The sequence below is a fragment of the Mastomys coucha genome, unplaced genomic scaffold (genome assembly GCF_008632895.1).
Source record: "Mastomys coucha isolate ucsf_1 unplaced genomic scaffold, UCSF_Mcou_1 pScaffold1, whole genome shotgun sequence".
NCBI classification, from domain to species: Eukaryota; Metazoa; Chordata; class Mammalia; order Rodentia; family Muridae; genus Mastomys; species Mastomys coucha.
In genome coordinates, this window is record NW_022196891.1 from 53438511 (window position 1) to 53450639 (window position 12129).

The window sequence follows — 12129 nt, forward strand, 5'->3', positions numbered from 1 at the left end:
CTGTTTGATTGTGTTTTCCTGTAGTTCTTTAAGGGATTTTTGTGTATCCTCTTGAAGGGCTTCTAGCTGCTTACCTGTGTTCTCCTGTATCTCTTTGAGGGAGTTATTTATGTCTTTCTTAAAGTCCTGTATCATCATCATGAGAAATGATTTTAGATCTGAATCTTGCTTTTCCAGTGTGATGGTGTGTCTAGGACTTGCAATGGTGGGAGTATTGGGTTCTGATGATGCCAGGCAACCTTGGCTTGTGTTGCTTATGGTCTTACACTTGCCACCAGCCATCTGGTTATCTCTAGTGCTATCTGCCCTGCTAAATCTGACTGGGGCCTGTCCTTCCTGTGATCCTGGTCGTGTCAGAACTCTTCAGAATCAAGCTGTCTCTGGGATCCTGTGATTCTGGGATCCTATGATTCTGGGCTTGTTAGAGCACCTGGGAGTGGAGCATCCTCTGGGTGTTGTGGGACTGGCTGCCGAATATTTCTCTTAACTCCTTTTTCTCAATAGCACCAGCATCTGGCAATGAAATCTTCTTCACACGGGAGCCTGTAGAATAGCCCAGCTCCAAACCAGTTTTTATGCTGCTATTAAGATTACTGTCTTCTTACTATAACAGAAGTGAGTGGATGGACTTGGAGACAGATCCGTAGACATTATCCAGTCAGAGGGCATAGAAAAGAGTTTGGGGGAAGGTACCCCAAAAGATAAACAAGCTCAGGAATGTTGGGGACAATTCCAAACTACTTAGCAGTTGTATAATCAATGTTAAGAGAAGTACAATTCAGGCATTAACTTGAAGGGTTGAAGGTGACGGCTGGTGGTGGGCTACTCACCTGGAATAAACGAAGCCCTGTTTCCACCCACAGTGTTTCCAAACAAACAAGGAACTCTGTTCAAAAATTCCCAAACTTCAGCGAAAGGTAAATGTACAAGATGAGTAATTCTGAAGCAGTCTGGACCTAAGAAATCTATGCCTGGACAGACCACAGTCAGCCCGCTAAAGACTAAGAAGCTACGGAATATAGCCAGGTAAATACAGCATACTGCTCACAGAAAAACTACTTTATGACTATGAGTCAGAAATCACAAGGACTGAAAATAAGTGGAACAAAATGTTTAAAGAGATGAAAGAGGCCGGGCAGTGGTGGCGCATGCCTTTAATCCCAGCACTTGGGAGGCAGAGATAGGCAGATTTCTGAGTTCAAGGCCAGCCTGGTCTACAGAGTGAGTTCCAGGGCAGACAGGGCTATACAGAGAAATACTGTCTCAAAAAAAAAACCAAAAGAAAAAAAAAGAGGAAGAAGAAGGAAGAGGAAGAAGAAAGAGGAGGAAGAGGAAGAGGAGGAAGAAAGAAAGAAAGAAAGAAAGAAAGGAAGGAAGGAACAAATGAATCTGTGTGCACGATTTCTGTCTGGTGAATACATCTTTTAAGTCCATGACAGCCTTCACAATGAAGAGAGTTATTCTCAGCAAGAAAACAAGAATTAGCAGCAGCCTTGTGTTAACAGAACCACTAGAGGACATTCCTCAGACAGAAAGGAAATGAAACTAGAACCTTGAATTTTTGAAAAAAAAATAATGAAATCAGTAACTATATTGTACTGTTGTCCTCTTAAACCTTTCAGAATATGTTTGAGAGAAAAAAAATATATCATAAGTGTTCCATGTATATATATTAGTATAAAAGAGGTAAATAGGGATAAATGATTTATTTGGTAGTAAGACAGCCACATACTGAATAACAGCTACATGCAATTCTGTGGTAAATTACTTTATGAATCCAGTGTAAAAATCATAGTCTAAACTAAGCACTTAAAATTATACAAACAGGGTAGGTACGGGAGGGATGGCCAGATGACCATGAGACTGAACAGAAATCTCCAACTTACAAGGTGAGGAGGTAGGGGCATCTCCAAGATGAGACAGCGATGGAGTAGGGAAGCTCCCGAGAATCAATGGGGGTGTCCTTAGTGGTGACTCAAGAGCACTGGGGATGTGGAACCTAAAAAGGCCACCTCCTGTAGCCAGGCAAGAAGCCCAATGGAGCAAGAGGGACACCAACCCACCTACAGGACTCTCTCTCTCTCTCTCTCTCTCTCTTTCTCTCTCTCTTTACAAGATTTTTTTTCAAGATTTATTTGTTTAATGTATGAGAGTACACCATCACTCTCTTCAGACACACCAGAAGAGGGCATCAGATCCAATTACAGATGGCTGGGAGCTACTACGTGGTTGCTGGGATTTGAACTCAGGACTTTTGGAAGAACAGTCAGTGCTCTTAACTGCTGAGCCATTCCTCCAGCCCTCCTCACCAAACTTTTGACCCAAAATATATCCTGTCTACAAGAAACGCAGGGATGAGGCATGGAGCAGAAACTAAGGGAATGGTCGACCAATGACTGACCCAACTTGAGACCAGGGGCAAGCACTAATTCCTGACACTATTAATGACACTCTGTTATGCTTGCAGACAGGAGCATATGGTCCTCTGAGAGGCTCCCCCAAGCAGCAGACTCAGACAGATGCAGACACCCACAGCCAAACAGTGGATGGAGCTTGAGAACTCTTATGGAAGAATAGGAGAGAGGACTGCAGGCCCCGGATGGATAGAAACTCCACAGGAAGACCAACAACAGAGTCAACTAACTTGGACCCTTGGGGCTCTAAGAGGCTGAACCACCAACCAAAGAACATACAGGGACTGGACCTAGGCCATCCCACACATATGTAGCAGATGTGCAGCTTGGTCTTCATGTCAGTCCTGAACAACTGGAATGGGGGCTATCCCAAAAGCTGTTGCCTGTCTTGCAATATGTTCTTCAAGCTGGGCTGCCCTGTCTGGCCTCAGAGAGAGGAAGTACTTAGCCTTGCAGAGACTTGAAGTACTAGGGTGGGAGGATACCCAGCAAGGACCACCACTTGCTCTAAGGAGAAGGGGAGGGTGATGGGAGGAAGGATTGTGGGAGGGGGGTGGCAAGGAGGGAGGCAGTGAGCAGATGTAAAGTGAATGAGTAAATAAAATTATAGAAAATTATAGAAACTGCTATAATAGAAACATTAAAAAGTAAATTCCTTATATGAAAACAGCAGCAGGGAAGAGAGAGCAGCGCCAGGAAAGCCAGGAATCGCTAATGAAAAGCAACACAACATCCAATCACAGTAATGCCAAAGTACAAAGTCTAAGATGACCAGTGGGCTTAAAAATGAGTGACATACTGTCTCAAGAAACTTCAATATGATTACTAAATAGGTAGAAGTAAAAGGAAGGGAAAAAAGATGTTCCTGGCAGACGCACACAGAAGAATGACTTTCCTGGATTAGACCTGCAGACTTCCTGCCAGACAGTCACCGTAAACAAAGGCAGACATTTCCTAAGGATAGCGCCAGTTCACAGAGAAAACAGAATCCTAGATTACAAGACAACACCTGAACAAACACAGGCTCAAAATACAACAGAAAAAAGGAGACACAGATAAAACCCAAGAGGAGACTTGGAGACTTGGACATCCTTCCCAGCAATCAATACAACCAATCAGCTGCAAAGATACAGGAGCCGAACAGTGCTACCACCAACTGTGACTCAGTGACATCCACAGAACTTTCTGTCCAAAGTATAATATATATTCTTTCCAAAGGCACAAGGACATTAGACAAAAGACTGCATCCGGTGTTGACAAAACAAAGCTTAGCAAATGTAAAGACCTGAAATTATATAAAGTATGCTCCCAGATCATCATTTACTACACAGAAAATAACAAAAAGAAAACAAGAAAATCTCAAAATACTTGTAAATTAAGCAATTCTAAATAATCCCATAGTTCAAGTGTATTTCAAAAAGAAATGTAAAAACTACTAGCTGAATATAACAATAAAACATTCAAATTTGTGTGCTGTGGATTAAGTGTACACAGACACTACAGATGCAGATCTTAGGAAAAAGGTCTCAAATCAACATTCTCAACCTACACCTTAACAATTAAAAGGGAAAGAAAACCAAATGCAAACCAAGCACAATAATTCCAACATAAATTTGAACACAGAAGGATAACAGACAAGACTAAGACACAGATACAATGATCCTAAAGGTTAAAAGAATATTCATAGTAATTTAAAAATGAGTAATTTAAATGTTGAGTACTCACACTCCCCATTTCTCTTCATTTGTATGTATGAGTACCCACATGCATATCTACACACCACATGTATGAATGTGAGGGCCAGGGAGGGTGTCGGATCCCATGGAACCAGAGTAACACTGAGCCACCCACCGGGTGCTGGGAACAGAACCTGGATCCTCTGCCAGAGCAGCAAGTGCTCCCGACTGCCGCACCACCCGCGCCGTCTCTCCAGCCCCACACTACTTGATTTAAAGAGGTTTTAAACACAAGCAAGGTAATCGAGACCGTGCAGTACGATACTGAAAGAATGCATACCTACAGATCAATGGCTCAGAATTCAGAGTTGTTATTTACCCATACATACCAACAACCCACTTTTTTTTTTTTTGTAAGTAAAGCTTTAGAGGCAATTCTGTGGAAACAGAAGTTTTCTCGACAAACACAACTGTACATCCATGTGTAACAAAATGAATCCTATCCTCTCACACCTGTGCTAAAAAGTAACTCAAAACTAACAGAAAAGAAATCTGTTGGGTTGGACTTTCTAAAACGAAAGCTTTTGCTATGTGAGAGACACTGAAAGAACAAACTGCAAATGAGAGAGTATGTGTGGACACCACCATCCGACCAAGGCCACACACCTCGGGCATGGAAGAAAAGTCAAAACAGTGAGAAAATGAACAATGTGCTAAAAAGACGGGCAAAAGAGTAACCGACGTTACCAAGCCAGCACATGGAAGGATGTTCAGCATCGTTAGTCATTAGGGAAGCATCTGTTAAAAGCGCCCTGTGATGCTCCTATATGCTTCTCAGAAGCTCGAACAGAACTCCCTGGCTATCAATAGCAAGTGCGAAAAGTACATACAGCATCCAGAATGTACACACTTCAGGGAACACGAAGTCTTATAGCTCCTCTGGAGAGCAGTTTGTCAAACACTACCACCTAACCCACAAGTCCTATTTCAGGACATTTTCTCCATATAAATGAAACTTAGACACACACCAACACACAAAGACCCAACCAACAAAAACTTGTATATGAACACTTATAGTAACTCTATTCATAATTACTCAAAACTGGAAACAATTCAAATAAACCTTGGTTGGGGATGGATATGCAAACTGTGGAAAAGCTAGTGCAATCAAATTCTACTCAGAACACAAAATCTTTGAACTATCAACAGTTGGGATACATGTGAAGTACTCAAAGGTGTTAGATTGCATTAAAGGTCACTCTTAAAGTTCTCTTATAAGCTAGTCTTGAAAGGGACCAGTCAGAGTAACAAAACTCTGTAATGTAAGAAACTGTGACTAAAACCAGGGAGGCACAAGGGTTACTCCAGGTGCTGGAGCATCCTGCATCCTGACTGTTGCGTTGAATACATAAAGCTATACGTGCATTAAAACTGACAGAGAAGTACTCCAAAATAAAGTCAATGTTAAAAAGAAAGAAATAGCAACATAAAATTGATGCCAGCATGCATAAGGCCTAAACAAACTCAAACCAGACAACACTCTTAGCATGGAAGAAGGAACATGGGTACAAATCCCACCTCTACCAAGAAGCTATCTCAACCGAGAGCTGAGAGGAGAGGGAGGTCTTTTCGTCAGTGAGTGATACCACATGCCAGGGCAGACCCCAGGCTCAGGAGCAGCTGGCCAACACAAACTCAACTCCATTTTCTTTTAGGAGAGCAAAAGAGCATGAAGTTGCTTGACTAGGGAGGTGAGGAGGACCTGGGAGGAGTGAGGGCGGGAGAAAGGATACAATAAAGATGTATGTTATCAAAGTTTCAGAGCACAGACAAAAAGATTACTTAAAACTATACATGAAAAGTATCCTAGCATACATACAATGTGGCTCAACAGAAAACAGCATTCATACTGAATGGTTTAATTGAAGTTCAATATACTCTACTAAGCCAGACATGGGGGAGGGGAATGAAGTTTAATGGTCTAATGAAGTTCAATATTCTGTACTAAGATGTGGGGAAGGGGAATGAAGCTTAAGTTTATGTGTGGTAAAAGGATGAAAAATTTCTTCTATGTCAAGAAATCCAAAGACACTTAAACTTGAAAATCAGGAAATAATAAATATATTATTTAATGTAATAATTAAGAGAGAAATTTCAAACAGCTGCTAAAGGAGATGATTCAGAAAATGGTTGTTTTAGAAGACAGAAAATGGGGCTGGTGAGATGGCTCAGCGGGGAAGAGCACCGACTGCTCTTCAGAAGGTCATGAGTTCAAATCCCAGCAACCACATGGTGGCTCACAACCACCCGTAATGAGATCTGACGCCCTCTTCTGGTGCGGCTGAAGACAGCAACAGTGTACCTACATATAATAAATAAATAAATCTTAAAAAAAAAAAAAAAAAAAAAAAAGAAGACAGAAAATGAAGGTGTCATGAAGGACTGTCAGTTATGTGCACATAAATACCTGATTAAAATAAAAATATGTTCTTGTAAAAATAGAAATATATTTTCTGGTGAGTTTTCCTCCACTGCTGCCATGCTGACTCAGTCCTGAGATAGGAACCTACACATCTGGTCCCAACAGTGCTTTTCTTTCCTGTCATCAGCTCTGTTCCATCAACAGAGCTGATGAGGAAATCATCTGTAATTCAGTGTCATCGAGCAGTCTCACAGACGAAAGCAGCAGAGCGTGCCTCTTACCTCATTTTCTTCCTTCAGATCCTTGGGCTGCAGGCTGGACCACTGTGGATCCTCTTCACAGCTCTTATGTGTTTTCAATGAACTCAATTTAGAATCCTTTAGTAATTCCTTGGGTGCAGAGTTAAGGTGACTTACAGACTTTTCATCGTGAATATCTTGCTAGTAGATATAAAAGAAAAATCATTTTCTACATTAATGCTGTTTCCAAAATCTGCATTCTTATAAACTTTGGTGAGAATTTTACTCTACAGTTCATACATGCACATAGGTGTTCTCTCTCTCTCTCTCTCTCTCTCTTTCTCTCTCTCTCTCACTCTCGCTCTCTCGCTCTCTTTTTAATTTTACCCAGTAGGTCTTCCCATTCTCTTCAACTGTATCAGAAAACCACCACTGTTGGGCAGGTCATCAGGTGTCTACAGGATACCCTGTAGCTACAAAGGAACACAAAGGTTCTAGAGACCCAAAGAACTAAAACCCCAGGAGACGCACTGTCAGGTAAAGGCAGTGCAGTCTTTGCAGCGCAGCCATCACAGAGATGAGGCGTGCAGATGGCAGGAAGGAGGCCATGGGAGAGGGCACAGTGAGGATGCTGCATGCACAGTTAGTCAGGACACTCAAACACAGCAGCAATGGGCAAGAGGCAGGGTTCACAGTAGGTGTGCATGTGCGTAGCACACAGAGCTGGACCAAAATACAAACCAAATCAGGAGAGTTTACATGCTTTTTTCTTTTGCAGAAAAGATGGTATTTCATTTCTAGAACCAAACTATGATTATCTGAAGATAGCAAGAGATAATAAGATATTCTAAAAAGATTAAACAATGAATTAAATTCACTATTCAAGAATGATGAAATACAATTCTTCCAATGCAATAATAATGATTAAGAAAGATTCAGGCTTGTTAGAGACCATACAAACCAAATTTTAGGGGGCTGGAGAGATGATCGGTGGTTAAAGGCATTGGCTGCTCTTACAGAGGACTCAAGTTTGATTCCCAGTATCCACAAGGTGGCTCACAACCATCCACAGCTCCACTTCCCAGGGATCCAAGGCTCTCTCTTGACTTCCATGGACACCAGATGCCCTGTGCTGCATTACTTACATGTAGGCAAAACATTTATAAAATAAATGTGTCATTTAGAATTTTTAATGATTTTTATTTTATGTATATGAATGATTTGATTGTGTACCGCATGTATGCCTTTTCCCCAAGGAGCCAGAAAAGAGATTGGATCCCCTCGAACTAAAGTTACAAGCAGTTCTGAGCCACTAGGTGGGTGCTGGGAACCAACAAGGGTCCTTCGCAAAAGCAGCAAGTGGTCTTACTCACTGAGCCATCATCTGGGTCCAAGCCAAATACTACTAAGGCAACACAGCAGGAGCCATTCATATTCTGAGACAAAGTTTGAGGCAAAGTCTTGCTATATAGCCTAGGCAGGTCTCACACTTGTGAGCTTATGGCTCCTGCGTGCAGGCCTGAGAGGGGGGTGCTGGGGTTGGAGGTAGGTACTGTCACCCATGTTTTATGACAAATTAAAAGCATAGTCAAAATGGCTTTGCCTTTCAATCTTTTTTAATAATCAGTAGATACTTTAAAAGAAAAAAGGATTTACCATTTCCAAAATACCTACTAAACAAAGGGACATTTTTATATTCATCACATGCAAAGAAAACAAAGCACCTTGTATCAGCAAACAAAATACTTGTGAGCCTTAAATCTAAAATGCCAAGCACTCTCAGCCCAGCATCCACAGCCATGGAATGGCAGACTCAGGTAGGTCTTCCTTTGTTCAAGAAGCATTACATTCTTGCTGTGGGCTCCACTTTCCCTTCGCGCTCTGTAGACTAGACTAAGTAGCCTATGGGGGCACTCACAACGGTGCCTGTGATACAGTACTAGTTCAGGGGGGGGGGCAATACATGTTAATAGAAAATCATTATAATGCTGTCATTACCATGGTGGGAGAGCTGGCCATTTTTATAGAGTATAAGCTAAGAACACTCAATAACCTGAGTGGTACAAGTAGTAAGATGTTTAGCGAGCAAAAGCACTTGTCACTGCGTCTGTCAGCCTGAGCTTGACCCCTGGAACCCATGGTAGAAAGAGAGAACCAACCCACAAGTTTTCCTGTGCCTATACACATACATACAACTTATAAATGCAATCAAAATATTTTTAAAAGACTAGCATTGGGCTGGAGAGATGACTCAGTGGTTAAGAGCATTGACTGCTCTTCCGGAAGTCCTGAGTTCAATTCCCAGCAACTACATGGTAGCTCAACCATCTGTAATGGGATCTGATGCCCTTTTCTGAAGTGTCTGAAGACAGCTACAGTGTATAAATCTTTAAAAAAAAAAAAAAAAAAGAGAGACTAGCATTGGAATCACCAGTGTAGGGGAAACACAGCCACATAAAGGGAGCAAGAGAATCTGGTGCATACGAGGAGTGTTCAGGAGGAAACAGAAGCAATGCACAGGATTAAATGACACAGAGACAAAGCCACTGTTACAAGCACTGTGCAAGATTCCCAGCTTTTCTGTCTGCAAAGCTGTATCTCACTCATCTACAAAATGAGGACGTATCTTCAGTGACTAAGAGTGACTCTATTTGGAGGAGCTTTTCCTGGGCTGTGCAGGGCACTCACCTGGGGTTGCTGCAGCATCTCCCTGTCTTCATTCAAATAGTGCTGGTGAGCAGGATGCCCCAGCTCTGTCAGGACCATGTCACCCGCCGAGCTGGAGTTAGTGTACAGTGCTGGTGGGTTTAGATCCCTGAAGCCCTAGGATGAAGTGTTTCATTATATAACAAGCTAGAAAAGGAGAACAAGCTGGTAGCTTTGACTGGCACTGAAGCGTATTTTCTAACATTGGTAAGGAGAAATTTTCCACACTGATGCTTCTTTAGTTACAAAAGTAGTAGGAAGACGAGAAATTGTGTAGATGTACTATCACTAATTTCAAAATAAGAGAATGTTTTTCTTCTCTAGGCAAACATTAGATGACTAAATACTCAGGGATTAGAGGGATTAGATAATTTGTTTTATACAGAAGTTTTTACGAGAGGATAAAGAACCATTAGAAAAATATGGCGTTGTTTGTTATTGGTGGTGGGAATGGCCTGATCTCAATGATCACCTGGAAATGAAGAGGGCATCTGCATTAAGAATCCAGGAACCTAACAGACATTCCCAAGACTGAAGAGTAAATCAGTAACTGCTCATACTAAATTGTTTTATATCCTCAAGCGTAGCATTTAAACAAAGTATGTTGAACAAAAGATGCACTCTACCTTGGATGGGGCATTTTCTCGGCATACAATAGCATGGCCTTCGGTCCTCAACACATGATGAAAATACACATCTTCATTTGAGGATGTGTCACAAAGAAAAATATTAAGGATTCCATCTATATACTCATCCACCACGCCCACTAATGGCTTCAAACCACACAGCTTCTGGAAGTGCAAAATAGCTCTGGATGTCCAGTGTTCCTAAAATACAACAGAGATATTTGTATGATGATTTAGACAGAAGTTACAGTAATCATATACAAAAATGAATTGCTAGTGAACTATGGTTTTAAGTGAAAAAACCAAAATTCCCAAAATCCAGAATTACACATAAAATATGTATAATTTTAGGGTGAGAGCAAAAGAAAAATATGGTTAAATAAAATGACTACAAAAAAATCATCTGATGAAAAACTCATTTTCAGAAATATATTATTTGTAATAAAAAAAAAACAATCATCAAGGAAATGCAAATCAAAAGCACTCAGAGATTCCACCTCAACTCAGTAAACACAGCTCTCTCTCACCAGGAAAAACACAACGAATGCTGGAGACGGCCCAGGAAAAGGAGCCTGTGCAGCTGCTGGAGTGTGTAGTCCAGTTACCATGGAAACTAGTGGAGAGATTCCTCAAAAGGAGAAATTAATAATTGTACATGAGCTAACTGCACTGCTTCTAGGTATACATTCAGAATCTTAGTCACATGGTCACTGTGGCACCGTTACAGCACAAAGTAACGGACTCAGCGGTGGTGCCTACGGTGGACGAAAGACGAAAGGACAAAGCAGATGTGTGCATGCACAGGGTTTTACTCAGCATTAACAACAATACAACTATGTCCTCTGCAGGAAGATGAATGGGCACAGAAATCGCCACATTAGGTGAATCAGAACAATTGCACAAGAGGGATGTTTTCTCTAAGAGTAAAAGCGGCACTAGAGATATAGACAGTAAACAGAAAATCTCAAAATAAAAGAGGTAAATATGATCAATATACATTACACACATGCATGAAAATGTAATAAATGAAACAATTTTATATACTACATGCTCATTTTAAAAGAAAAATAATAAAAATGTTTGGAAAAAATTATTTATCTACTGAGCATCTCTCATTCAAAAAGACAGACAGACAGAAAGTTAAAAGTCGGGCAGTGGTGGCATGTGCCTCTGATCCCAGCACTCGGGAAGCAGACCCACAATCTCCGAGTTCTAGGACAGCCAGGGCCACACAGTAAATCTTGTCTTGAAAAACAAAAGTCAATTTAAGATTATTAGGCTAACCTCAGAGGGAAAAAATTTTTAATTCTAGGTAAATTATTTTAATATATCACAAAAGACCAAAGAACTTTTAAGCTAATGACAAATTGTGATGCCAAAATGAAGGAGAGTGGGATCTACTTCTGCCTGTCTTCAGAGTGCCTGCTGATCTGTGCAAGTCTCAACAATAGTTTTGATTGTCCTAGCAGGTCAAAGGACAGATATCAAAACCAGGGCCTACAATGCTTGGGCGCCTACTCCCAGAAAAACGGGAGGCAAAAATACTAAGCTCCCATGGATTTGTAGCTCCATTTTCACCTCCAGAGTCAGCTATCAATCTTCAAGTTCTTACTTTACATCAGCACAACACACAGTAGCAGGAGTTCTAGGCATGTGGTGAAAGCAAAGTGGATGCCTCTGTCATCCAACCATCCTGACACACAATCTCACAGCAGCGGCAGTACAAAGGCAAAAGCAGAGACACAGGGAGGATGCCTGAGACGGTCCACAGGCTAAAGACAGCTGCCTGAAAGGCGGACAAACCTGAGCTCAATGCTCAGGACCAAAGGATGAAGGAGAGACCCAACTCTCATAAGATGTCCTCTAGCATCCATGTTTGCGCGTGTGTGTGCATACGCATGCATGTGTGCACACATACACTCTTTCTCTCTCTCATTTAAAAATGGATACAAGCCGGGAGGTGGTGGTGCAGGTGCACGCCTTTAATCCCAGCACTTGGGAGGCAGAGGCAGGAGGATTTCTGAGTTCGAGGCCAGCCCTGGTCTA

General features: G+C 41.5%; 1 protein-coding gene across 7 annotated transcripts in view; it reads right to left on the minus strand.

The window, feature by feature from the left end:
- Window positions 1-12129, minus strand: part of Tdrd5 (tudor domain containing 5) — a 78716-nt gene that overhangs the window by 27667 nt on the left and 38920 nt on the right. For all 7 annotated transcript variants that reach the window (XM_031385611.1, XM_031385586.1, XM_031385634.1 and 4 more), the window contains 3 exons: window positions 10084-10284; window positions 9440-9574; window positions 6794-6952 (listed from right to left, as the gene is read on the minus strand). In XM_031385611.1, coding sequence (XP_031241471.1) covers window positions 6794-6952; window positions 9440-9574; window positions 10084-10284 — 495 coding nt within the window. The remainder of the gene's footprint in view (window positions 1-6793; window positions 6953-9439; window positions 9575-10083; window positions 10285-12129) is intronic.